The 27,611-nt window shown below is 44.3% G+C and overlaps 1 protein-coding gene and 1 pseudogene across 3 annotated transcripts in view; one reads left to right on the top strand and one right to left on the bottom strand.

The window, feature by feature from the left end:
• Positions 1-986, top strand: part of Rrp12 (ribosomal RNA processing 12 homolog) — a 33,185-nt gene extending 32,199 nt beyond the window's left edge. For 2 of the 3 annotated variants that reach the window (XM_010620407.3, XM_010620406.3), the window contains exon 34: positions 524-985. In XM_010620407.3, coding sequence (XP_010618709.1) covers positions 524-626 — 103 coding nt within the window. In that variant the 3' untranslated portion in view covers positions 627-985. Of the gene's footprint in view, positions 1-523 lie in introns of all 3 variants that reach the window. The other variant, XM_010620408.3, reaches the window with a different exon arrangement.
• Positions 987-1,700: 714 nt separating this feature from the next.
• On the bottom strand, positions 1,701-24,191 carry LOC104859704 (annotated as a pseudogene).
• Between the last annotated feature and the right edge of the window lie 3,420 nt (positions 24,192-27,611).

Below are 27,611 nucleotides of genomic sequence, written 5' to 3'. Positions count from 1 at the left end.
CCAGGGATCAAACTCAGGTCCTTGCACTTGTGAAGCAGGCAGCGGAACCACTGAGTTAAATCCCTGACCCTGTAATTTGATTTTCTAATGCCCTTGTTGGTGAGAAATTAGACTTGTTTCCATGTTGACCATTACATAGGGTTCTTAATGCATAGGTGAGCGCGTATGCATTCTGTGTAGAAGTGCTTTGCTGATGATTGTCACTAGGAAAATAGTATTCTAAACTTCAAGTACATAAAGGCTTCTGCAGCATTGGAGTTACCCTTGGAAGGAAGGATGAGTGGTTAGAATCAACCCTGACCTCTGCGTGTGCATCAGATGAAGAGTGGCAGGGAGGTAAAGACTGTATCAGTGGAAACGCCAAGGCAGGACCCCTGTAGTGTAGAAGCTGGGGCTGCATGTGTTCTGCCCCTTCACGTGCTACCACTAGGTAGCCCAGTTCTCCCTGTACCTGCCAGTGTGAGCCGTGGATTGACATAATCAAGATAATATGACTTGTGACGTCTGGTTCTTATCCCTGCAGGAAGAAAGTGAAACTGCAGGGACAGTTCAAAGGTCTGGTGAAAGCTGCCCAACGGGGGTCCCAGGTGGGACACAAACTCCGAAGAAAGGATCGCCGGTTCTAAAGCCCAGGGCTCCTGCGTCTCTCCGTGGTCTAACCTGAGGCTAGCTCCAAGTGCTCAAGACTGGCAGAGCCTGGACTCAGTGACTTGTTGGAACTGGAACTTGACTCCCAGAGAGATGCTCAGGGGTTTGGAAGCCCCGAGTGGGAAGCACCCGTTAAAGACATCCCTGGTGCTCGGGGGTGGGACACTGGCCTCACTGCCTCTGAGTAGGCCCAGTGAAGTGAATGTGCTTTCTGCCCAGTGGCCATGAGCAGCTGAGCATGACCAGGTGGCACTCAGCCTGGCTGTGGTCAGGTTGAATGAACTTTGCTGTGACCAGGTGCACAATAAATGTGTGTCACGATGCATTAGTCTTAGAAACACTGTTTCATAACCTGCCCTTTCCAGGTAGAAGAACACAGTTTGGTTGTTGGCCATGGTGACTTGATTCCTTCCTGTTTGACTCTCAACATCACGCTCAGATGCTTTGCTCAAAGCTCAGGCCTTACACCTTGCTCAGGGTGTCAGGAGGGTGCCCTGACTTCACCTTGCAGTCCCTGTTGGAAGGGGACTTGTAGGGATCAGGAAGGGAACAGAAGGCTCCAAAACTGATCCCTGTAGCTGTGGTTGGGCACTAGGGAGTTGGAATAGAGAGAGGAGGCAGTTGGCTCAGAACATTAAAGCTGCAGATTTAGTATCTTTGTCCAGATAGTGTGTACTACGCTCTCCGTGTGCACAGCACATCCTGATTTACCCATCTCCCTGTTACTACTCGGTCTTCGTTTCCGATCCAGTTGAGGTGTAGCATGATTCCCACTGGTCCAGCCTCGCTCTGGTGCATATCTGCTGCACCCCTGCGATCGCTTGTCCTATCAGCCCAGGGTCCCTCTTTTTGTGTGCTTTCCTAGCAGACAGCCAAAAGCAGAGAGCCCCAGGACTGTCCCCACACCCCAGCATGAGGAATGTGCTTTGTCCCCTGACACTTGATCAGCCTCTTCGCCCCTTGTGAAATGATACCACATATACACCAAGAGTTTCCATCCTGGTGTCGTGCTCTGATAACGCTCCCAGGAGGCCCTGTCTGTTAATACTATTTCACTCATTCTTCAAGGGGACCCATGTCTTCGCTGCATCCAGTGCCACCAAAATTAGGGCATCTCCGATGGTCTTTGGCTAAGAATATGAGAGGAATCATACTTCACCCAGAGGTGCTTGCCCTGTTCACAGATAAATGCAATGGGAGAATGAGCAAGAAAGGTGGCTGGAAGAGGCAGCTCTTAAGGATTTGCAAAGGTAATCTAACCATAACCCAATTACTACACTGTAGACACAAGATTCATTAGATTGTCAATCCCAGTCCTTTCCTATCTCCTTTCTCAGGCGGTGTAACCACATGCACCAGGAAGCTTCATATAAAATAGGAATGAGCCAATTTACCCATGATTTGTCTTAAAAAATTTGAAGCCAGCCTATTTATTAGTGTGTTCTCTATGAGGCTTTGTTTTCTTTCTTTTTTGTTTTGTTTTGGTTTTAGTTTTTTGAGACCAGGTCTTCTTATGTATTTCAGGCTGGCCTGGAACTCACTGTGTAGCCTAGGCTGGCCTTGAACTCATAGCAGTCTTCCTGCCTCAGCCTCCTGGATACGGTGATTACAGTATATGCCACCATCCTTCCACTTGTTTTCTTTCAAAGGAGGCATGGACAGAGGACCTTGTAAGGTTGGTATTAGTGATATGCCCATCTTTGGGAAGTAGACTTCAAATGCAAATTTCCTTGGTTCAGATTACTTTGACAAGAACTAATCTTACGCTCTAGAAACTTCAGGTGCTTAAAATATATGAAGGTCAGTGCTGCTTTTGTGTCAACTGAGGACTTGAAGGGAAATCTTGAGAGAGTTCACCAACATAATATTCATTCAGTTTTGGGACAAATAGAAAAGTTAAGAGCTTCTACCAAGACTGGGATTTACTATTTGAATTTCATTACATCCCTTTTGACACCAAAACAGCAGCGACCTTGGGCCAGGGATTTAGCTCTGTGGTTCCACTGCTTGCCTTGCAAGCACAAGGACCGAAGTTTGATCCCGGGTACCAAAAAAAAAACCAAAAAAAAAAAAACAGCAGCCCTTCTGTGCCCAGGGTAGTCAGGAATGTGCCAAGGCAGTCTGTTTGGGCCTTTATGTTGGTACTTACGAACAAGGATGAGTCAGGTTAAGCCAGTCCTACCCCTTCTTTTTTACCATCTCATGATTGTGGCAGTGGCCATCTTTCAGTCTCTTGGTGCTTGATCAGCCCCTTCTTGGTTTGCTTTCTTCAGTATAGTACTAGGGTTTGAACCCTCACACTGAGCTATATTCTCAGGCTCTCCCCCATTTTTTATTTTGAGGCTGGGCCTCACTAAGTCACTGAGTTGCCCAGACTAGACTCAAACTTTTGATCCTCCCACTTTAGCCCCTCGGAGTATTGGGATTACAGGCATGAGCCACAGTGACCAGAAAGAAACAGTTTTTTTTCTATATTTGTAACACTGGAAAAGTTAATTAAGACATTCCAGTAGCCTCTGTTTTCAGTCCTCGGGATCCTTTCCCTAGTTTTTTGTTTTGTTTTGATTTGTTTATGTTTCTTCAAAGGCATTTCACTTAAAAGTAATACAGATTCACAGAATTTAGAAAACACAAAAGTAGAAGCAGGAGCTAGAATCCATCCACCAAATTCTCACACATAGAGTATTCCCACTTTCTTTTTTTTTTTCTACACAGAACCTATTTTTTTAATGTAAAAATACAGTTTTAACAAACAAGTTTTTATTCTAAATTTGTACTTGACTATAACAAAGTTTTTACCTTATGTATATAAATACTTCATAAATACAGTTTTAGTGGCCCAATTTGAAACATCTCCCCAGTGGATGCAACTCCATTTATTTATAAAGAACTTTGAGTCCATAAGTATGTTGCTCCTTGCTTCCGTAGGAGTTTAAAGCCATCACTAGATACTAGGCCATGTGCAAAGCAATATTTAGAAAAGGACATGATGAATACTCCTTGTTCTATTTTTGATATACTTTATTATGAACAGATGATGACCATACTCCAGAAAATAACCCTGATTTGTGACAATGTAAGCTGCTTTTACCGTTTCCTGAAATTATGCTTAATGTAGCTTTAGTGCCATTAGAAACACCACGCTGTTAGGGGACCGCTGAGTCACCTAACAGGGCTGAAGTGACAGGTTTCTGCTTCCATTCTAAGCTCCATGGATGCATCATGGAAATGCCCAGAACAGGATTCTGAAGCTGAGGTCAGTCTTCTGCAAGTGTGAGGGTGGGGTGGGGGTCGTTCCGCAGTCATTCCAGAGCTGGGGTCTGGAAACAGGCTTTACAAGTCTTAAGTCAGGAGTGATTGAATTCAGGGAGAATCCAGCCTCAACAGAGGTCGAGTCAGAATTGAAGCAAACAGTGTGGTGATGCACACCTGTAATCCCAGCCTTCAGGAGGCTGAGGCAGGAAGATTGCCATGAGTTCGAGGCCAATCTGAGCTACATAGTGAGTTCAAGCTGGAGATGTAGCTCAGCAGCACCGTGCCTGCCGGGCAAGTGTGAGGCCTGAGGTTGAGTCCTGGTACCAGAACAAAAAAAGAGAAAGCTACATAGTGAATTCAAGGCCAGCCTGAGCTATTTATCGAGACCCTATCAAAAACAAACAAATGGGGCCTGGGGATGTAGCTCATTAGCACTGCATCTGCCTGGCAAGTACAAAGTCCTGAGTTCAATTCCTGGTACGGGGAAAAAAAATGGTAATAATTTTGTAATGAGAGATGTAACTGCCTAAGAGATTGATGTTGACTGCTAAGGACATACTCTACCTTGTATCTGAAGTCAAGATCAGGAGTTAGTGCATAGAGCAGAGGAGAAGGAATCCAGGGAGTGATATCTTAGTAACATGATTGGAGTGGGCCAGCTTTTTCTCCACAAGGATTTGCCTGCTGATGGGTCCATGGTAGCAACCTGCTGGGCCACCCTCCTCTGTTGTGGTTAGTTCTGCAAAGCCGGACCAGAGCCTTCTCCAGTGGCTCCTAGTCTCTAGTCACTTTCCTGCTGCTGAGATTTAATTAGGCTCCTGCTTCCTTCGCATGCAGCACGCCTGGATTGAATTCCCAGCCCAGTTCTTCTGGCTCTCAAGGGGTAGACAGGCTGTCCCCTCTGAGTCCTTGTACAAGTAACTAATTCTGCAGGGCATATGTGGACTTGAAGTCTTTAACTTCCAGACGGCAGCCTGATTTCCAGATTCCAGGGGTGTCATTCAGAAGACCTAGATGTACGAGTTACAGAGCTAATCATTTTAAATTAGAATTTCAGAGAGGATCTGGGCATGATTGTGAACAGTGCCGGAATAGTCTGCAGTCCTTGTGGCTCCTCAGTGCATTCGCAAGCCCTTGAGATAGCTGCTGGGTCAGGTGCAGCTGGCCTGTGATCCCAGTAGTTGGGGACCTGAGGTAGAAGGACTACAAATTCAAGGCCCGACGGAGCTAAATAGCATGCTCAAGGCCACAAAATAAAAACTTGATTTTGAGCGAGGCCTGGTTGTACACTCCTGTGATCTCAGCACTCAGGAGGCTGAGGTAGGATCACTGTGAATTTGAGGCCAGCCTGGGCTACATAGTGAGTTCAGAGGCAGATGGAACTACTTAGGGAGATCCTGCCTCAAAAAACAAAAAACTTGATTTTAGGCCAATGTGGTGGCTCATTCTGTTCTTTCCAGTACTCTGGGAGGCTGAGGCAAGAGGATTCCAAGACAGCCGAACTCAGTCGGGGCAATTTAGCAACTTGGTGAGACCTTGTCTCAAGATTAAAAAAAGAGGCACTGGGAATGTAGCTTAGTAGACAGACCCTGGATTAAGTCCCCAGTACTGCAAAACAACACCAAAACTTTTTTCCCCATTGAGTTTATTGGTACATTCTAGGTATACAGTACAACAGTTACATTCATCATTGGGATCTTGTACCTTTACATGATGTATCTTGGTTCTCATTTTTTCCTTACTCCCCTGCCCTCCCTTCACCCCCTTCATCCTTCCCTATTTACAAAGACTTTGTTTCCATTTTCTCATATTTTTTCTTTTCCCTTATTTCCTTTCCCCTACCCTTTCCACTTCCCGTATTCCTTTAGACCTTTTCTTTGTTTTTTTTTTTTTGTTGTTGTTGTTGTTGTTTTTGGTACCAGGGATTGAACTTGGGTCTTTGTGCTTGCAGGGCAGGCGGCGGAACCACTGAGCTAAATCCGCGGCCCCCAGACCTTTTCTATTTCCAAAACTCTTGCTTTTAACCAGAACTGTTACTACAACATAGAGCTTTAATGTGCAGAGCCTGAGTGACATGCACAGTAGATTACCCAAGACCAACCCTTGGTTGGAAATAGGCTCATAAAAATGGCAAAGCACATTATAGACGTTCGCCACGGTGCTCGGTGCCTGGGCCATATTTTGAATTCAAGGCCAGCAAGAACTACACAGTGAAACTCTTGTCTCAAAGGAAAAGAAAAAAAAAAAGATTCCTGGCTGAGAGTCAGACATGGTGGTACATGCCTATAATGCCAACACTGAGGAGGCTGAGGCAGGAGACGCTCCATCAGTTCAAGGCCAGTCTGAACTTTGAGATTAGCAAGACTTTATCTCAAAAAAAAAAAAAAAAAAAAAAAAAGAAAAAAAGTCCCTGGCCATTATGTGGATGATACTTAGAATGGAGTAAGAGGACAAACAAAGGAAACCTGCTAGTACCAGGGGACACACTGGAACTCAAGGGATAACTCCAGGGTGCTCAGTGTGTGCGTGTAGCCATAGTAACAGGCGGGGTGACAACACCCCAAGGCCTGGGCTTTGGACATTCCAACAGAAGCCAGGCATGGTGGTACATTCCTGCAATCCCAGCCCTCTGGGACGCGAAGGCAGGAAGAGTGACAGTTTTCATCCTCACCTGGGGAATGTAGTGAGAACCAGTCTCCAAATAAATAAAGTGAGAAAGGGCTGGATATGCAGTTCAGTGTGAAAACCCTAGGTTCTATCCCTAACACCACACACACACACACACACACACACACACACACACACACAATTTTTAAAAGCCAGGCATGGAGGCTGGGCTGGAATTTGTAGTCCTGCCCCAGCCTTCCAGGGTGCTGGGATTGCAGGCATGTGCCACTACCCCTAGAAAGAATTTTTAATATGTCCTATTTTGTATCATATTGTACCATTTTCCATTTCCTTTATCAATCCATACTTTCAGGAATGGGTTTCTAGAAAATAATAATGCCAATAATAGGATGCTTTCAGAATTCAGATTTTATTGATTTGACATTTTTTATTTATTTATCTATTTATTGGTACTGGGGATCAAGCTCAGGTTGATCTGACATTTAGACAAAACCATCGCAGTTGTTTTTAACCTTGTTTTTGCCTGGTGTGGTGGTGCATGCCTGTAATCCCAGCACTCAGGAGGCTGAGGCAGGAGGATGCTTCAAGTTTGAGGTCAGCCTGGGCTACATAGTGAGTTCAAGGCCAGCCTGAAGTACACAGTGAGACCCTGTCTCAAAAACCAAAAATAAAGGAATTTAGGGCCAGGGATTCATCTCAATGGTGCCACTGCCTGCCTCGAAAGTGCAAGGTCAAAAAAAAAAAAAAAAAAAAAAAAAAAATATAAAAAAACAAGGTTTTACATTTTTTCCTTTTCCTTTCCTTTCTGAATTCAGTGGGTGTTTTTTTGTTTTTTGTTTCTGTTGTTGTTTTTTTTTGTACCAGGAATCGAACTCAGGTCCTTACACTTGTGAGGCAGGCGGTGGCACCACTAAGCTAAGTCGCCGGCCCTTTTTTATATTAATCTTGGCAATCATGTTGCACATATAGAAGTCTATCATTTTTAGCTCCCATAATAGGTCAGTTTTTGCTTTTTACTGTTTTGTGAAGGATCTGAGGTAACAATGTAGTTTGTATTTCAGTTTATTTTTTACATGCAAGAAAGTTGGACCTTCTTACACAGTGCTTGTTGTAATGTCCCCATGGGTCTCGGTTAACAGTTTCACAAGGCTGAGGGGATGACTGTAGATGGTCAAACGGGACCGAATTGTAGGACTATGATTGATTCAAAATATCTTACAACATTTTTATACATGGCAGGTGTTCAGATTACCTTCTGAATGCTATTGAAGGGTAATCAGTGGTTACCAGACCTTTTTTTAAACCAGGTATGGTGGTGCCTACCTGTAATCCCAGCATTCTGGAAGGCTGAGACAGGAGGATTGCAAGTTCAAGTCCAGCCTGGGAAATTTAGCAACACCCTGTCTCAAAATAAAATCGATGTATTTATGTATATACTATAATGCAAGCCTGGTCTCAGACTCATGGTGATCCTCCTGCCTCAGCCTCTAGAGTGCTGGGGTAACAGGTGTGCACCACCACACTTGGCAAAACATTTTTTTAAAGGGCTGGAATGTAGCCCAGTGTGAAGGCCCTGGGTTCTATCACCAGTATAAAAAAAAATTTTTTTGTTTTTGTGTTTTGAGACAGGGTCTCACTGTGTAGTTCAGACTGCTCTGGAACTCACTGTGTAGCTCAGGCTGGTCTTGAACTTGCAGTGATCCTCCTGCCTCAGCCTCCCGAGTGCAGGCATGTGCCACCACGCCTGGCTCCAAAAATTTTTTTTAAGTTACATCTAGTAAAGGAGGAATAACTGGTGAAGCAGAAAAGAAAAACTAAATGAAAATGGGAGCACATGGTATCCTGGAAGCTAAGTGAAGGTAACATTTCAAGGAACAGGAGTTAACAGTGCATGGAACAGGCTGAGGGGTCAACATGAGGATTATTGGATCTAGTGATACCACATCCTTGAAGGAATTCTGTGAATTTAGCAATGTAGTCCAAACTTCTCTCTGAAGTTCAGTTAAAAGGAAATGGGCACACCTGTAATCCCAGCACTCAGGAGGCTGAGGCAAAGAGATTGCCATGAGTTTCAGGCCAGCCTGAACTATATAGGGAGACCCTGTCTCAAAAAAAAGAAAGAAAGAAAATAGGATTAAACTTTTTTTTTTTTTTTTTTGAGACAGGGTCTCACTATGTAGTTCAGGCTGCCCTGGACCTCACTGTGTAGCCCAGGTTGGTCTCGAACTCACAGCGATCCTCCTGCCTCAGCCTCCGGAATGCTGGGATTACAGGCCTGCGCCACCACGCCGGGCTCAGGCTGGCCTAGAACTCATGGTGATCCTCCTGCCTTAGACTCCCCAGTGCTAGGTTTAGAGTGTGCACCACGAGGCCCAGCTGTAAGTGTACAATCTTATGTAAAGTTATACATTGTACAACCATCACCAACCTCTAGTTTCACATTTTCATCACCCGAAGAAGTTCTCTCATATCCATTTTATAAATTTGGTTTTTGTCTTGAACTCATTATGTAGCCCAGGCTGGCCTTGAACTCACAGTGACTTCCTGTGTCAGTCTCCCAAGTGCTGGGATCACAGGCCTGCGCCACCACGCCTAGCATCAGGCCCATTTGTTGTTTTGTTTTGTTTCTGTCCTCCCTCATCCCCCCTCCCATACCACCAGGGATTTAACTCAGAACCTTGCACTTGCAAGGTAGGGTGGTGCCACTGAGCGAAATCCACCCCCATTTTATTGTTATTCTTTACTCTCACCCCCAGCCTCAGGCAATCAATGGATTACTTTCTGTCTCTATAAATTTGCCTTTTCTTTTTTAAAATAATTTTTATTTTATTTTTTGTTTTATTCCTTTCCACTCTGCAAGCCTCCTCCTCTCCCTATGTACAAAAGCTTTGTTTCCATTTTTTCCTTCTATTTTCACTCTTTTCCTTGTCCCTTCCTTCCTCCCTCCCTCCCTCCTCCCTTGTTCCCCTTCTCATTTGAACACCTTCTTCCCATTTCCCAACATCCATTATACATCTCAGTCCTTACTTCCACTTTGGGTTTCTCACAGCAGAGAGACAATTCTGTATTTAAATGTGTGTCTGATTTACTTCAGTTAAGAGTGTGGTCTCAAGGTCCATCCATTTAGCTAGAAATGTTTGACTCTCACACTTCTTTATGGCAGAGTAGCACTGCATTATATAAAAACAAAAACCAAAAACAACACATCTTTATCCACTCGTCAGCTGATGGGCATTCGGGCTGTTTCCAAGATGTGGGTATTGCAAACTGTGCCGCTGTAAACATAGGTGTGCAAACCTTGCTGTGGTACAATGCTTTTAACTCTTTCAGGAAGATACCAAGGAGAGGTATAGCTGGGTCAAATGTAACCTCTACTTTTAGTTCTTTGAGAAATCTTCATACTGATTTTCACAGTGGTTGCACCAGTCTATACTCCCACCACCAACAGTGAAGAAGGTTTCCTTTTTCCCCACAGTCCCTTCAGCACTGGCACCACTGAGCTTAATCCCCGGCCCCAAATTGGTTGATTTTTTTTTTTTTTTTTTTTGGTGCTGGGGATTGAACTCGGGTCCTTGCGCTTGCAATGCAGACCACTGAACTGCTGAGTTAAATCCCCGCCCCTGGTTGATTTCTTGATAGCAACCATTCTTTCTGGACTGAGATGAAGTCTCAGCATTGCTTGAACTTGCGTTTCACAAAATAACAAGTGATATTGAACACTTTTTCATATATTTATTTGCTGTTCTTATTTTTTTTTAATGTCATATAACTTAAGGTGATTTATTTGTTTTGTTTGTTTTTGGTTTTTTGAGACAGGGTCTCACTATGTAGTTGAGACTGGCCTGGAACTCACCATGTAGCCTAGGCTGGTCTTGAACTCACAGCAATCCTCCTGACTCTGCCTCCCGAGTGCTGGGATTACAGGCGTGTGCCACCACGCCTGGCGGCTATTGACTTTTGAGTGTTGACTTTGTATCCAGCTATGCCACTGAATCTGGTTATCAAATCTAAAAGTCTTTTGGTGGAATTTTTGGGGTCTTCTATGTAGAGGATCATGTCATCCACAAATAATGATAATTTAACTTCTTCCTTTCCTGTCCTTATTCCTTTTTATGTCTTTCTCTTGTCTAATTGCTCTGGCTAATATTTCCAGAACTACATTGAATAAGAGTGGTGATAGTGGACATCTTTGTCTTGTTCCTGATTTTAGAGTGAAAGCTTTCAGTTTTTGTCCTTTTAGTATGATGTTGGCTGTTGGTTTGTCATAGGTGGCTCTTTTCAGATGGAGATAAAGACCATCTATATCAATTTTCTGTAGGGTTTTTATCATGAATAGTTGTTAGACCTTATCAAACACTCTTTCTGCATCTATTCAGAGGATTGTATAGTTTTTGTTTTTGCTTTTGTTTTTGACATGAGGAATCAAACTCGGGACCTTGTGCTTGCAAGGCAGGCCGTGGCACCACTGAGCTAAACCCCTGGCTGTTTGCCAGGATCTTATTGAGGATTTTTTGCATCTATGTCTATTAAGGAGATTGGCCTGTAGTTCTGTTTTTTGGTTGGATCCTTCTCTGGTTTTGGGATCAGGGTAATGCTTGCTTCCAGGAATGAGTATTGTTTCCCTTTCAATTTTATTAAAGAGTTTGAGGGGTAGTACCATTAGGTCGTCTCTTCATTTCTTGTAGAATTCAGCAGTGAATCCATTAGCACCAGGGCTTTTATTTGTTAGTAATTTTTAAATTACATATTCAGTTTCATTGACTGATATTGCTTTATTTAGAATTTCTATATCTTCTTGATTCAGCTTTGGTAATTCATATGTACCTAGGAATCTGTCCATTTCTTCTGTATTTTCCACCTTATTAGAATACAGATTCTCAAAGTAGGTATTGATGATCTTCTGATCTCTGTAGGGTCTGTTGTGATTTCACCCTCTTCGTAACTGCTAACTTCATGGATTTGAGTCCTTTCCTTTTTTTCTTTCTTTTGCTTTTTTTTTTTTTTAAAGATAGTCTTGCTATGTTGTTCAGGCTGCCTTGAATTTATTATGTAATTATTATGCTGGGCCTCAAACTTGCAGCCTCCTGCCTCAGCCTCCTGAGTGACAGTATCATAGGGATGTACCACCATGCCTGGCAAATTTGCCTTTTCTCATTGAGTGTGTTCGTGCCTGTCTATAGTCCCAGTACTCAGGGAGGCTGAAGTAGGGGGATCACAAGTTCAAGCCCATCCTGGGCAACTTAGCAAATTAGCAAGACCCTAACTCAAAATAAAATATGTAGCTCAGTGTGAAGGCCCTGGGTTCAATCCCCAGTACTACAAATTTTTTTTGTTTGCTTTTTCTAGATACTTCATGTAAGAAGAATCATAAACTATAAGTCCTTCCTGCTTAGCTTTTTTTCAGCATTGTTTGAGCTTCATCCATTTTGTAGCAGGTATCAGTAATTCATTTTCTTAGATCCCGTGTATAGACAACACATGTGTTGTTTATCCACCCACCAGTTGTACGTGTTTGGATTGTTTCCAACTTTGAAACTGTGACTAACATGACTGGTGCTGCTCTGGATGTTCAGGGACACGTTGGTGTGGACATGTGTTTTTGGTTCTCATGAGCAGAGTTCTAGGAGTGGAATCACTGGGTCATAGGGCAAGTTCGTATTTAATCTTTTAAGAAACTGCTGAACTGTTTTTCCAAAGTAGCTGCAGCATTTGGTCTCACACCAGCAATGTATAAGGGCTCCCATTTCTTCTCATCTTTGCCAACAGTTGTTAATGTCTGTCTTAGTTTTCTTGCTGCAGAGATAAAATACCCAACACCCCAAATTGAAGAAGGAAAGGTTTATATGGCTCACAGTGTGTAGAGGTTTCAGTCCATAGTCAGCAGGCTCCAGGGCAGGGTGGCATGGCAGAGGCTTTCAACAGTTCATGGTGGGCAGAAGGTCAAAGGTGGCAGGCAGTGAAGCAGGAAAGCAGCAACAAGAAGCAGCAAGTGACACATCTTTTCTGTCCCTTCATATGCTCTCCAGGCGACCCACCCTTAGGGCAGGTAGCACTCACACCGGGTGGACCTTCCCATGATCCCTGCCAGAGCTATGCCAACCGATCAGTTCACCGTCTTAGTAATCATGCACCCTTGGTCCCAGCACCACACGTTTAATCTCAGCGTCACACCCTCTAGATCTAACCAGCTGTGAGAAGCCCTACCTGTGATCACATGAGTCTTTGGGGGACATCTAGATACAAGCTGCAGCAATGTTTTGTTTGGTTTTTTCTTTCAGTGTAGGGGATTGAGCCCAAGGCCTGCACACTGAACTACACCCACAGCTCTTGGAGGGTTTTTTCTTTTTAAAGATTTTTAATTTTTTATTAGTCCATGTTGGTGGTGTATAATTACATAGTGATTACACTCATTATGGGGAGTTAGTACCTCTTTTATTTATATTTATTTACTTACTTACTTACTTTCTCAGTACCAGGGATCAAACTCAGGACCTTGTGCTTGCAAGGCAGGCACAGTGCCACTGAGCTAAATCCCTGGCCCTGTTTTTATTTTTCATTTTGAGGAAAGGACTCACAAAGTCACTAAATTGCCTAGGCTGGGCTTGAACTTTGGGTCGGCCTGCCTCAGCCTCCCACAGTGCTGAGATTACAGGTGTGGACCACTCTGCCCTGCTTTGCCTGTTTTTTAATAGCCATCTAGTGGGTGTGCAGTGGGATCACATCTTGGATTAATTTACCTTTCCCTAATGACACAGCATCTTCCTGAGTACTTATTAGTAACTTTTATGTGTGTGTGTGTGTGTGTGTGTGTGTGTTATGACTCTGGGAATGAAACATGCATCTTGTGTGTGCTGTGCAAGTGCCCCACTGCTGTGCTTCGGCCTGAGCACAATGTATCTTCTCTAATGAAATATCTATTCAAATTAATTTTATGATATTTTGCTTGTTGGTTGGTAGTACTGGGGATGGAACCCAGGGCTTTGCACTGAGCTATATCCCCAACATTTAAAAAAAATTTTTTATTCTGATGGCCGGGCATGGTGGCCTGTAATCCCAGCATTCAGGAGGCAGAGGCATGAGGATCGTTGTGAGTTCAAGGCCAGTCTAGACTATACAGTAAGACACTGTCTTTAAAAAAAAAAATATTTTGAAACAAGATTTCCCTGAGTCATTAAATTTTCCCAGACTGGGCTTGAACTTTTGATCCTTCTGTCTCATTCTCTCAGGGTTCCAGCATTTTAAATTTTTTTTATTTTGAGGCAGGGTCTCTTTAAGTTGTTAAGTTACCCAGCCTTGCCTTGAATTTACCATTCTCCTGCCCCAGCCTCCAAAGTAGCTGAGACTGCAGGTGTGTGCCACCATGCCTGTCCTATTTTATTTTCTTATTGGCTTTTCTCTTTGTGTTGAGACAAGAGTCTCACTATTTAGCGAAGGCTTCCTTGAATTCACTGTGTAACTTAGGCTGGCCTCTAATTCATGGCAATTCTCCTGCCTCAGCCTCCCAAATGCTGAAATGATAGGCATGTACCATTGTGTCCAGCTCTTGGTATCATTTTAATAATGGCTTTATTGAGAAACAAGTCACAAACCATAAAGCTCACCCTTTTACACACTTTTGTTTTTTTTGGGGGGGGTTCCAGGATTGAACTCGGGTCCTTGTGCTTGCAAGGCAGGCAGCAGAACCACTGAGCTAAATCCCAGGACCGTTTTTTGTTTTTGTTTTTGTTTTTGTGGGGGGGTACTGGGGATCAAACTCAGGTCCTTGCGCTTGCGAGGCAGGCGGTGGAACCACTGAAGCTCACCCTTTTAAGCACAATTTGTTGATATACTTACCACATTGTGCAATGATCACCAACCTAGAGCTCTAGAACATTTCTATCATCCTGAAAGATCCCCACCATTCAGCAGGCATTCCTATCCTTTATTCTCTTTCCCTTCCAGCTCCTAGTAATCACTAATTTACTTTGTGTTTCTATGGATTTTCTCATTGCTGACTTTTCATGTAAAAATGGAATCATATATGTGGTCTTGGGTGTCTGGTTTCTTCCACAAGCATACTATTTCAAGTTTGATACAAGCATGATCAGTAATTCATTCCTTTTTATGGCTGAATAATAACCGGTTGTGTGGAATATTATTGTTTATACATTCATCTGTGGGTGGTCATTTGGGTTGCTTCCACTTTGTGGCCATTGTGAATAACGCTGTATGAATAAGTGGCTGCTTAGATCTCTGCTTCTGACCCAGAAGTAGAACTGTTGCATCAGTGGGGAGTTCTGTTTCACTTTTGGAGCCTTCTAGCCATTTCTATAGTGCAGAACTCCCAAGTTGCTACCATACACTTCTGTGGGCGGTTTACCTTTTAGAGGATTCTCCCTTTGTGCAGAAACCACTGAGCAGCCTTGTTTTTAAAGTTTTATTTGCCGCTGGGCATGGTGGTGCCGACAGAGGCAGAAAGACTGCAGAGAATTCAAGGCCAACCTGGACTATGTTGTGAGAACCTGTCTCAAAAGAAAAGTTTTATTTGCAATGAACTTTCATTGTTCAAAAGAGAGAATGCGCCATTTAAGCATGGGGGTTTCAGGGAACACTGAAGACAGCAGCAAAACTGATCAGAGGTACTCACCACTCACTGATTCCCTCAGCCTCTTACCTCTTCCTGTGCTGCTGGGCTCCCGGGCGGAGGGCTTTATGGCATCTGGCAAGCTCAGCTGTGGCTCAAACACTGGCAGAGCCAGAAAAGTGGCTGCTGGCTCAAACTAAAATGTAAGTACCCTCCTGCACCCTGGGTACTCCCAAATGAACTCCTTTCCTCCTCGTGCCAGGAAGTGATTAGGCATCCCTTTCTCAGTGCTATGGGTTTGAACAAGTTCCCACTCTGCATTACAGCAGGGAGCAGGCTCTGCCCAGATGAACGAGCGACCAAGGGAGTAGCTTTGCTCTGAAGCGAGGTCCCTCTTCTGACCGTTTCAGTGGATTCTCTCATGAACTTTTCATGTAAAAATGGAATCATACATGTGGTCGTCGGTGTCGGGTTTCTTCCACTTAGCATAATACTTCAAGTTTGATAAAAACATGATCAGTAATTCATTCCTTTTTGTGCCTGAATAATAACACCATGAAGTGTGTGCTCTTCAGATAAGCCCACCCTTGTCTGGTGTCATGTGGGATGCCCTCCACCATGTTAGGGGACAACAAGGAGGCCCTCCCAGGAGACAAGCCAATGGCAGAACCTGACTCAACCTGGAGGAAATGAACCTGCATTCTCTTTTGTGTGTGTGTTCTCAGAATTGAACTCAGGGCCTAGTGCTTGCCAGGCAGTCACTGCGCTGCTGAGCTATATTCCAGGCCCTAAGCCTCTTGTTCATGAATTGCCTGGCCTCAGGTTTTTTGTTACAACACCAGACAATATAGTAAGACACTTAGGGACAGTGTGGCAGTAGAAAAAGTGAGGATGAAAGGTTAAAAAAATTCTGTGATAGCCAGTGATTTGGCTCAGTGGTTTTGCCACTTGCCTCGCAAGTACAAGGACCTGAGTTCGATCCCTGGTACAGAGAGCAAAAAAACATTCTATGATAGTAATATGCCATTATAATAACTACCATTCCCAAAATTGCTCCCAATTAAGAAACACTAGGGCCGGAGAATTAGCTCAGTGGTTCTGCTGCCTGCCTTACAAACACAAGGACCCAAGTTGGATCCCTGGTACCAAAAAAAAAAAAGAAACACTAAATGTGTCCCAGTTTTCCAAGGACCAGAGAAATTTCCGAAGAAAAGGGCTTTCAGTGCTAAAACTAGGAAAGTTTCCGGCAACTTGAGGTGAGTGGTCACCCTAATCCAGCTCACTACTTGCTAGCTTTGTGAGTATGGACGCAATACCTCCACTTCCTCAGAGATAATTAATATCTTTAGAGATAATTATATGTAATTAATACATATGTTTTGTGAATAAAATGAAACATATACCTAAGTTTGGTACGTGGCACATAATGAAAAACCTTGTTAGGTTTTTTCTTTTTTTTGGTACCAGGGATTGAACTTGGGATCTTGCACTTGTGAAGCAGCGGTAGAACCACTGAGCTAAATCTCTAGCCCTTTTCTTCTTTTTTTTGAGACAAAGTCTCTCTATATAGTTCAGGCTGAGCTTGAGCTCACTATGTAGCCCAGGCTGACCTTGAACTCATGGCAACTCTGCTGCCTGAGCCTCCCGAGTGCTGGGATCACAGTGTGTACCACAACACCTGTCTCTTTTTTCATTCTTTCTAGGAGATAAATTTTTATCTATTTAAATAGTCCAAACTAAGGCCGGGCGTGATGGTGCACGCCTATAATCCCAGCACTCGGGCGGCTGAGGCAGGAGGATGGCTGTGAGTTCAAGACCAGCCTGGATTACATAGTGAGTTCCAGGTCAGTCTCAACTACATAGTGAGACCCTGTCTCAAAAAAACAAAAAAACAAACAAAAAAAAGCCTGGGTAATTTAGAAAGCCTGTCACAAACAAACAAACAAAATGCCTCCAGGGGCCTACATTAAAAGAGAGGACCATGGTTTCCTTGAGCTAGGAACCAACAGGCTCTTCCTGTGCCCATTAGAACAGCTCCTGACTGGGGTGTGTAATGTGCCCATTTCACAGAGGACACAGAGGAAGAAGCACTGGGAAATGCCCAGGTGCTAGAGAAATCAGGACTGGGATCTGGCTGGCTGACTCCCACCCGCCCCTTCACTCCCTTCTAATGTTGGTCAGGATGACTGACAGAGATATGGTCCCAGACAGCTCACAGGGCCGAGGAGGGACATACTCATAGGGAAGAACTCTGGAGGACCTGGGTCCAATGTCCAATATTACCAGAAAAAACACCCCCCCAAAAAAAACAGATCTATACTGAACCTGCAGACTTTTTTTCTTGTCATTATTCGCTAAACGACATAGTATAACACCTGTTTGCATAGCATTTACATAGTTTTAGGTATTGTTAGTAATTTAGGGATGATTAAAAGAGAACAAGAGGAAGGTATGATGCCATTTTATTTAAGGGATGCCCTCCATAGAGTCTGGTATCCCTGCAGGGTGCTGGAAGGAAGGCCCCACAGACCTCCCATACCTGGCTGACCATACCTGGCTGTTCCTCGTGGTTGCATGGGGTGGGGGAGAGGTTGCTGTCACCTCCTTGTAGCTCCTGAGAATTGACACCCTGTTGGCACATTAGGAAAGTGCACTGGATGATTACACAGGGAAGTTTTTGTGGGTCAGCATACAACATTTCTGCTGCTGGGGATGTAGCTCAGTGTCCCCTCACCTGCCTGGCAAGCACAAGGCCCTGAGTTCAATTCCTGGTACTAGAAAAAAATTTTTTTTGCTCACATTTCACTGGCTAGGACTGTTATACAGTCACATTTAACTGTAAAGTCTGGACAGTATGTTTTAGCTGTACTTCTGAGGATGAGAGAAAGGGTTTTCAGACACTTTGTCACACCCTTTTTGAGGTGCTAGAAGGGTTGCTTTCTCAGAAGTATTTCTTACCTCATGATGCTGGGTCAAGTTGTTCTCGCCCCATTTTATAACCTGTGATTAAAGTAAGTTACAATAATCACTTATGTATTTTCCTGTTATATTGTATATTTGTTTCTTTCCTGCTGTAACAGATTTCTAGAAATTAGTGGCTTCAAATAACACAAATTATTCTACAATTTTGGTGATCAGAAACTTGGAGTGGGTGCCACTGAATTTAATCAGGGTGTAGACAGGGCTGTGTTTTCTCTGAAGGATTTAGGGATGGATCTGTTTCTTCACTTTTTCTAGCTTTTAAGAGACTGCCGCACACCTTAGCTTAGGGATTCTCCCAGGTTTAAAGTCAGTAATGACCTCTGCTTCTGTCCTTCTCAAATGCTGACCTGTCTGCCTCCCTTTGATAAGTACCCTTATGATCACTTGGACCCACCCAGGCTCAGCTTCCTTGAAAACATCCTTTACTTAGGCGCCGGGGATTTAGCTCAGCGGTTCAGTGGCCTGCCTTGCAAGCGCAAGGACCCAAGTTCAATCCCTGATACCCCCGCTCCAAAATTAAAAAAATAAAGATCCTTTACTTAGTCACCCAGCAAAGCCCCCATTGTCATGTAAAATCACATATTCACAGGTCGTGGCCTAGGAATCTGTCACAGTGCCCGTGGCTGGGCAGGCGTGCTTCAGTGTATGGAGTAATGGGTGTCACAGCCTCCCACAACGAGCTCCAGGATGAGGTGACCCTGCCAGGATGTTGCTCACAATGCCTGGCCTGGCATGTTCATCTTCCCCATATGATGTGACTGACTAGGGTTTATATTGGCTGGGTCCTTCATTTTATTTCTCCTGAGTGCCTTGCTATGTAATTCAGGCTGGCCTTGAACTCACTAGCCCTGAACTCCTCCTGGTCTGGCCTCCAAAGTGCTAGGATTACAGGCATGTGCAACTAGACGCAGCATGCCCTTTCCTATTTAAAATTCATCTGTATGGAGGTATGGATTCACCCATTTTAAGTATTCTTGAAAGATATGCACTCTCACAGTCACTACTATGATCAGTGTATGGTATGTGTGTGGGGTGTGTTTATAATTCATTGCTGTTTCAGTAAAGTTTTGTGTTGTTTGGGGTTTTGAGTGGGGGTTGGCACCAGGGATAGAACTCAGGACTTTGCGCTTGCAAGGCAGGCGTGGTGCCACTGAGCTAAATCCCTGGCCCAAGTTGTTTTTTGAGATGGAGTCTTGCCTAGAATGACCGCAAACTCTTGGGCTCAAGTGATTTCACTTCAGCTCCCTGAGTATCTGTAACCACAGCCACGTGCCACCATCATGCCTGGCTAAATTCTCAGTTTTGATGGCTACACATTTTCTTGGGATTTTTTTTGAGACAGGGTCTTGCTATGTAGTCCAGACTGGTCTTGAATGCGCTCAGGAGCCCAGGCTGGCCTCGAACTCAGGGCAATCCTCCTGCCTCAACCTCTACAGTGCTGGGATTATAGGTATGTGCAACCATGCCTGGCCAAAATTCTGAGTTTTAATACCTGTATGGATCACTCCCACAATAAGGGTACTAAATTGTTCATAACTTCCCAAGTTTCCTATCTTCCCCTTTGTTACCCCCACCTTCCTGACACGTAACCTTGACAATCAGTGATCTGTTATCTGAACCTACAGTTTATTCAAGGAAATTTTGTTTTCTTGTATTGGAGATTGGCCCCAGGAGTTCACGATAAATTTTGATCGTGATTACTAAAACAGTAGTTTTCTTTTTAAGTTTCATTTCTACATTTCAGAAAACCTACTTGAATACACTTTGAAACAAGAGTACAACAAAGTAGAATACACTTCAAATGTTGAACATACAGACTGTTATAGTCCAAATCTGAACACTGGCACTTTCCCTCTTAAAAAGTCAACTAAAAAAACAGAGAAAAATAGGAGGAAAGAAAGGAAGAAAAAAGGGGGATTGGAGGGGAGGGGAGGGGAAGAGGGAGAGAGGGGAGCCAGGCATTACAGCTACCTGGCAAAGTTCACGCTGGGCTTACACTTACAACTGACAATAAACTGGAACTTGTGTCTGCACAAGGCCAGGCTAAGTGAGTGACACAGGCACGGTACAGCAAAAGGCCAGAGCCAACTGTTAATCTGTCCACAACTGAGAAACTTACAGGAATGGGGATTTAGCTCAGTGGTGTGGCTGCCTTCCTTGCAAGTGCAAGGTTCTGAGTTCTATCCCTGTTACCAAAAAAACAAAACAAAACAAAAAAAAATCGTGAGAGGTTTTTATACTATGGACTATGTTTGAGGGCTGGGGATTTTAGCTCAGTGGTACTGTGCCTGCCTTGCAAGTGTAAGGTCCTGAGTTCGATTCCCCGGTACCTTAAAAAAAAAAAAAAGAAAAAAACTGACAGATTTAAACTACCATATAAAATGTTACATGTAAATTCTGTAACAATACTGTGCTAGGTACAAGACTTTAAAATTTTTTCTTTTAATAAGAAAGCTTTACACAAACATGCCATTGACTTATTTCAAGAAAGAAAACCAAAAATTAGTCTAAGGCCTTTGTTTTAAATTACTGAGCCAGGTGTGGTGGTGCATGCCTGTAATCCCAGCACTTGGGAGGCTGAGGCAGGAGGGTGGCATCCTGTGAGTTCGAGATCAGCCTGGGTTACATGGTGAGTTCCAGGTCAGTCTCAACTACATAGTGAGACCCTGTCTCAGAAAACCAAAAACCAAAGCAAATAAAGCACCTTAAGCTATACGACATTAAAAAAAATTGCACTAGATCTTTTTTGCTTTCCAATCTGAAGCTTTTGGATCCACTGTTCAATTCACATTCTAGAACACCCATATTAGCAGAGTCTTCACACAGCACCAGTTAAGTGAGTACTGTGCAATCAAAATGCATCGAAAATCGCTATATGTAACAGTGAGATCACCACCCCAACCCTCTCTGCTGAAAACCCTAACCTGTTACAGACATTAGTGTTCCAAGTCTCAGTGTAACTTGATATTGTAATGAGCTGCTTGGTCCCTTTCAATCCTTTTTCTCATTGACAGGTTCAATTGTTTGCTACTTTAAGAGGCAGTTTTCCGTCAGTATCAATGTGTAGCTCATTTTTTACTGAAACATGGGATAAGTAATTTATTTTAAAGGGCTGGAGATTTAGCTCAGTGGTTCTGCTGCCTGCCTCGCAAGTGCAAGGACCTGAGTTTAATCCCTGCTACCAAAAAAAAACCAAAAAGTTTTAAAGTCTTCTTTTGACTTTTTTGATGACCGACTTCCCTTGCATGTATTTATGTCAATATTACTGACGGTCTGAAGTCCAAGGTGGGGTTGCTATTTATTTCTCACATGCCATAGTCCTTCCGTTTTCATGGTTACAGAAGGGCAATAGCTGAAGATGAACTGACAACCATACGCAGGCCAGTCTTATTCCCGTCTGTAGTCTTTTCTTCTACCAGCTGCAAAGTTTTCACATCATGATCTTGCTTTCTTTTTGTTTTTGTTTGGTTTTGGTTTTGGTTTTGGTTTTTTGAGACAGGGTCTCACTATGTAGTTGAGATTGACCTGGAACTCACTGTGTAGCCCAGGCTGGTCTCAAACTCACAGCGATCCTCCTGCCTCAGCCTCCCCAGTGCTGGGATTACAGGCATGTGCCACCACACTTGGCATGTTCCTGCTTTTTTTGCCACTGCTTCTGATTTAACCTCTGGCCCTTTTATGACGGCGCTGATAACATGAGGAGGACTCTGGCCTGATGCTTGCTGGGCAGACACAGGATAGTCTCATGACAAGCGTTCCAGTGGGCTAAGGAAACAAGGGTGAGCACTCTCATGACCAGGGGGTGCCGACAGTGTTGACCCAGTCAGGCTTCACTTTGTCTACAGTTGACACTGCGCTAACTGTGTGGCTGGGATGGTGATAATTTTGGCAGGCTGCATGGTGATTTTGGGACTGTCTGAATGACTATCTTTGGAGAGGTTGCTGTGGCTGGACTGGTGCTGGTTGTTGACGGTGCACCTGCATTAACTGACTGAAGGGCCACCGTTGAAATCCTCTGACCTAACGATGTCATCACAACAGGTACCTGCACTGCCTGGAGAACTGTCCTTGGAGCTGCTGCTGCTGATAGGGAAGCCGAGGGGGAGACCTGGGCTAAGCGTCCTGAATGGGGGAGGTGACACACAGCTCTAGCCACACCTTTCTCTGCTCTGGAACAATTGATAGGAGATGAGTTTTTGCCACCATGAATGGAAGCTGCTTTCAGGAGACTTTCTGTAGACGGTGACACGGTGACACTCGTTCTAAGGACTTCTCATCAGCAGCTGCTGCCAGATCTTCATCACAGGTTTTGCTTTTGTCGTCATCGATGACCACTGTATTTTTGGGCATGTCCTTGAACTGGATACACAAGCCTCTGGCCTTCAACCTCTGCAAGAATTCCCCTTTGGTAGTAGCATCTCAAAGCACGTCCCATAGTTTTAAAGTTCATGTCTGGCTTGTTCTTATGCTTTCCCCAAGCTTAGGGACAGGTATTTTTATCTTGAAGTAGATCTAAAAGAGACTCCCCCAATGCTGGGTGTGGTGGCACATGCCTGTAACGCCAGCACTTGGGAGGCTGAGGCAGGAGGATCGCTGTGAGTTCGAGACCAGCCTGGGCTACACAGTGAGTTCCAGGTCAATCTCAACTACATAGTGAGACCCTGTCTCAAAAAACCAAAAAACCAAACCAAACAAAAAACAATTCTTTCCAGCTAGGGTTGTAGTTTGGTGATAGAGCACTTGCTTAGCATGCAAAAGGCTCTGGGTTCAATCCCCAGTACTGAAAAAGAAATCTTTCTCTATCTGTCCTACAGTTCCTCTCCAACCTACATCCTTAGCACTAAGGAGAGAGTCTGGTTACCCAAAGAGGGCTTTGGGTTGGGAAGGATTACGGAAGGTCGTTGTCAAACCCTATATGGTCCCCTGGACGCCTCTGAAGCAGCATTTACTTCCGTGCTTTGGGGAGACAACAACCCAGTTCACACTGGCCAGAAGAAATGTGTAACTGGATCCTCACAAGTGCAAGGTCCCAAGTTCGATCCCTGGTATCCCCTGCAAATGTATAACTGGAATAAGGGAGTCAGGCAATGTGGCAATTTTATTTATTTATTTATTTATTTTTGAGACAAGGTCTCACTATGTAGTTGAAACTGACCTGGAACTCACTGTGTAGCCCAGGCTGGTCTCGAACTCACAGTGGTCCTCCTGCCTCAGCCTCCCAAGTGCTGGGATTGCAGGCGTGCGCCACAATGCCCAGCTGTGACTTCAAAGATGAGAATGATTAGACCAGCATTGGAAGCATGGTCGTTATCATTTATACCTAACGTGAGCTGTTCCTTGAGCTCATAGGTGGGGTTTGGAGAGGTGCTTGGTTCACAGGTAAACGACACTCATCAGTACATTGGTCCACTGAGGAGTCTATAGCTAAGTGTGATGCTGAGAGGTGAAGAGTGGTTGGGGGAGGTGGGTCACTGGGCTTGGAACGCCTGTCTCTTTCCTTCCTCTCTTGTGCTCTTTCTGCTGTTTCCTATCTGCCATACCATAAGCACCCCTCTGCCATACTGCCCTGCTTTGGAGCCAGGCAACTTTGGACTGAAACCTCTATAACCTGTGAGCCAGAATAAACCTTTCCTCCTTTATGTTGTGGGTTAGGGTTGTGTCTCAGCAATGAAAAAGTGACTAAGACTGTGGGGAAGGCATGTTTATTTTTATCAGCAAATAGACTGCACTTCCAATTTGAAGAAGAGTGGATCATAATCTTTTGGGGGGGCTGTTTTTTGGTAAGGCTAGGGATCAGATGCAGGGCTTTGCAGATGCTAGGCAAGTGCTCTGCCCTGAGCTATCTGTCTGCTATGGTTTATGTCTAAAATGTCCCCCAAAGCCTCGTTGTGCTCAGAGGTGGGGCTTTGGAAAGTGACTGAATCATAGGGGCGCCATCCTCATCAGTGATTAATCCATCGATAAACTCATAGCCGAATGTGGGGTCTGAGGGGAAGAAGGAGTCACTGGGGGCACGACCTGGTTCCTGGCTCCTCTCCTCTCTCTGCTTTCTGGCCACCATGACGTGAGAAGCTTCCTTCTGCCACACATTTCCACCTTGCAGCCTCCCGGCCATGTCTGAGCCTACTGAAACTGTGAGCGAAAATAAACCTCTCCTTCTTTAAATTTTGGGTGTCAGGTGTACTCATTCATACACTCTCTCTCTCTTTCTCTCTCTCCTTCCCTACTCCACTCCAGATTTGATTAGTTGGCTCTTTTTTTGCTTCCAGGGATGGAACTTGGGTCCTTTGCACTTGCGAGGCAGGCCCCGGAACCACTGTGCTAAATCCCTGGCCCTGGTCGGCTATTTTGAGACAGGGTATTGCTATCCAGGTTGGCCTTGAACTCACTATATAGTCTCACAATCCTGCCTCAGCTCCTGAGTGCTGAGACTACAGGTGTGTGCCAAAATACGAGACTGGGCAGGGGATATAGCTCAGCGGCACTGTGCTTGCCTGGCAGACTGAAGGTCCTGAGTTCATTCCCTAGGGGAGGGGGAAAATAAACAAACAAAAAACCCGAAAATACCCAATTGGATGACAGGTATTTTGTCCCAGCGACAGGAAAGATGACTGATGCACCAGACCCACTACAAAAACTAACTTTCTTTCTTTCTTTTGAGACAAGGTCTCATCACATAGTTTGGGCTGGCCTTGAACTCAGGGTGATCCTCCTGTGTCAGCCTTCCCAGTACTAGAATAACAGGCATGTGCCTCTACACCTGGCCTGAGGAAAATTCATATAACATAAAATTAGCCATTTTAGACTAGGGATGTATTTCAGTCTGTCAGCACTGGCCTAGCATTTGTGAGGCCCTAGGTTTCAACCCCAGAACTGAAACAAAAACAAATTAAAAAAAAAATACCCAAACTAAGCAAAACAAAACAAAAGACCCCTCAAAACCTGGGTCTTCCGAGCACTTTGCCACTGAACTATGTCCCCAGCACCCCAAAATTATTTTTTTCCCCAGTTGAGACACGATCTTGTAGTCCAGCCTGGAGTGAACTTATCATCCTCTTGCCTCAGCCACCTGAGTGCTGGGATAACAGGTTTTTACCATCATGCTAGATTAGAACTAGCCCTTTTTGAATTTGAACTTCCCCAAAGTTATTTCTGCTCCCTAGAATCTAACTCAACTCCAGTACCATCCTCATCCACGTGATAGGCCTTCCAGAAAATGGTATGCCTTGTTTGACAGATCAGGAAACAAGGGCACAGAAGGATTCAGTGAACCCATCCAGGCACAGTTCCAAGCCTCGCATCATGCCACGTTACCTTGGCTGGTATATCTGAGTGCAGACAATGTAAAACGTGGCCTGCACGGCAGACAAGTCCTTGACCAGGAATTCCGTGAAGTCTATATGAATGCAAGACCTCTGCGTCCCGTGTTCCTCCCCAGGTGTTTCTACACGCTCTCAGCGCGTCTTTCCAGGCAGTCAGTGTGCCAGGCACGCAGCTCTCACTGTTTCCCTTTTGCTACCTTTGCATTACTTTTAATTGCATCAGAGATGCCCTGGCATCTTGCACTTTGCTTCCTAATCCAGGGCATTTCGCCACCTCCCACTGGTCCAGCACACACTTCCCTCTCAGAGCCCTCTAGAGAAGTGATCCTGGAAAACGAAGCGGCTTTCCTGCAACCAGTCTAGTATATCTACATCTAGACATATTTACATAGCAGTCTGCACACAAAAGCAACACTACAAAGGGAAGATTTTAAAAAAAGAATTCCATCTCGAAGCTCCATTTCCTATACAGTAGTAGTAAGAACACTATTGGAATTACCCTGACAGGAAGACAAAACAACTTCCAGGGATGCTGGGTTAGAGAAAATAGCTGCACTAGAACCATTAATATTTAAAGTCAATGAAGCATAAAACTGCTTTTCTCTACTTACAGCCAGGCCTCATCTTACAGAGCGGAGGAAAAAAATTACCATTTAACGGCACTGAAATCCATAAGCCCTTCCCAATTTTCATTCCCCTTGAAATTTTTCAGTAAGTACCATCAGAATGAAAATGAGACGTACTCTCTTTGGGGAAATGGCTTCCAAACGTCATCAGTGAAGTGTGTACAGGGCCCTCCAGAGACAGAGGCAGGAGGTGCGGCTGGCAGAGGTCTCACACCCAAACCCGCAGAACTAGTTGTGATGCTTCCCGACTGGGAGCCCTGGGCTGTCTTCTGGGAGGCCCTGAACAATGCCTGATCAGGGTGATAAAAGCGGGATTCCAGGGCCCAGACCAGTGCAAGGAAGCAAGGCCTGGAGGGTATCCTGGAGATGGTAGTGTGCAGGGCAACCTTCATCACCAACTTGTTAGGGGTTGCGGGGGGCGCTCATCGCTGGCCACCTGCCAAGGCTCTGTTAGTAAACCACTGGACCTAATCCCACAGTACATTTGTGTAATGCCTGACAAAGCCCGTTCCCATCATCTCATCTGATCCTGAAAACAATCTTCAGAGGGAGGCAGGGCAGGGATTAACTAGTGAAAACACTTGTAAAGTGATTTGCCAGGAGTCCCACACCCAGCCTGTAGCAGGAAGAATACTTGAATCTAGGTCTTTGTACAACCTGTTCAGGGCTCTTTTGACTCTTGAGACTGATGGAAATATTCCCAGCCCCACCCAGTCTTTTTTTTTTCCCACCCAGTCTTCACAACCACTGGTTTAACCAGTGGGAACTCACAAGACAGAACAACTGTGTATGCTACCCACGCACCTCAGTCCTAGTGAGGAAATACAGCCTTGGCCAGCAAGCTCCCTGGGAAAAAAAAATGTTTTTAAACTTTCATCTCATCTCCTTGCACCAAAGACCAAAGTTAATCCCAGATGGATTTGGAGGAAAAAAAAAAAAAAAAAAAAAAAAAAAAAAAAAAAAAAAAAGAAAAAGAAAGAAAGAAAGAAAAGAAAAAAAAAATCAAGGCATTAGTAAAACCTAAAGGGTTGGGGACTTAGCTCAGTGGCACTACAAGTGCCTGGCAAGCACAAGGTCCTGAGTTCAATCCCCGTACCAAAAAAAGAAGAAAAACCTAAAGAAAATAGGACTGAATATTTAAAAACTTTCTGCAGGCAATAAGATTCTAAATTTAGCATCCTGTTAGAAGTCTCAAAGGGATTTTACAGATTTAATTGCATTAAATTTGTTAAATTTTACTGGGTTGGGGGACAGGTGTTGGTGGCCCGTTGCCTATAATTCCAGCACTCAGGAGAATGAGGCAGGAGGATCCTAAATTTAAGGCCAGCTTGGACTACGTCATGAGACTTTCTCAAAACAGAAAAACAGTGCACAAAGCCAACAAAAAACTTTAAGTATCTTTTGTAGTAAAACATGCACAATTTATCAAGAACAAAGTAAAGTTGGTTAAGAAACATTTAGAAAACTGCTCGTTCTAAAATGAAAAATGTGGGCGGGGGATTTAGCTCAATGGTGTCACTACCTGCCTCATAAGCACAAGGACCTGAGTTTGATCCCAGGTACCCCCCCCAAAGTGCAAAATGAAAG

Source organism: Fukomys damarensis, unplaced genomic scaffold (assembly GCF_012274545.1).
Source record: "Fukomys damarensis isolate Sample0158 unplaced genomic scaffold, DMR_v1.0_HiC HiC_scaffold_8, whole genome shotgun sequence".
Taxonomy (NCBI): domain Eukaryota; kingdom Metazoa; phylum Chordata; class Mammalia; order Rodentia; family Bathyergidae; genus Fukomys; species Fukomys damarensis.
The sequence above is the reverse complement of the archived record's forward strand: the minus strand, read 5'-3'. Positions and strand labels throughout refer to the sequence as shown.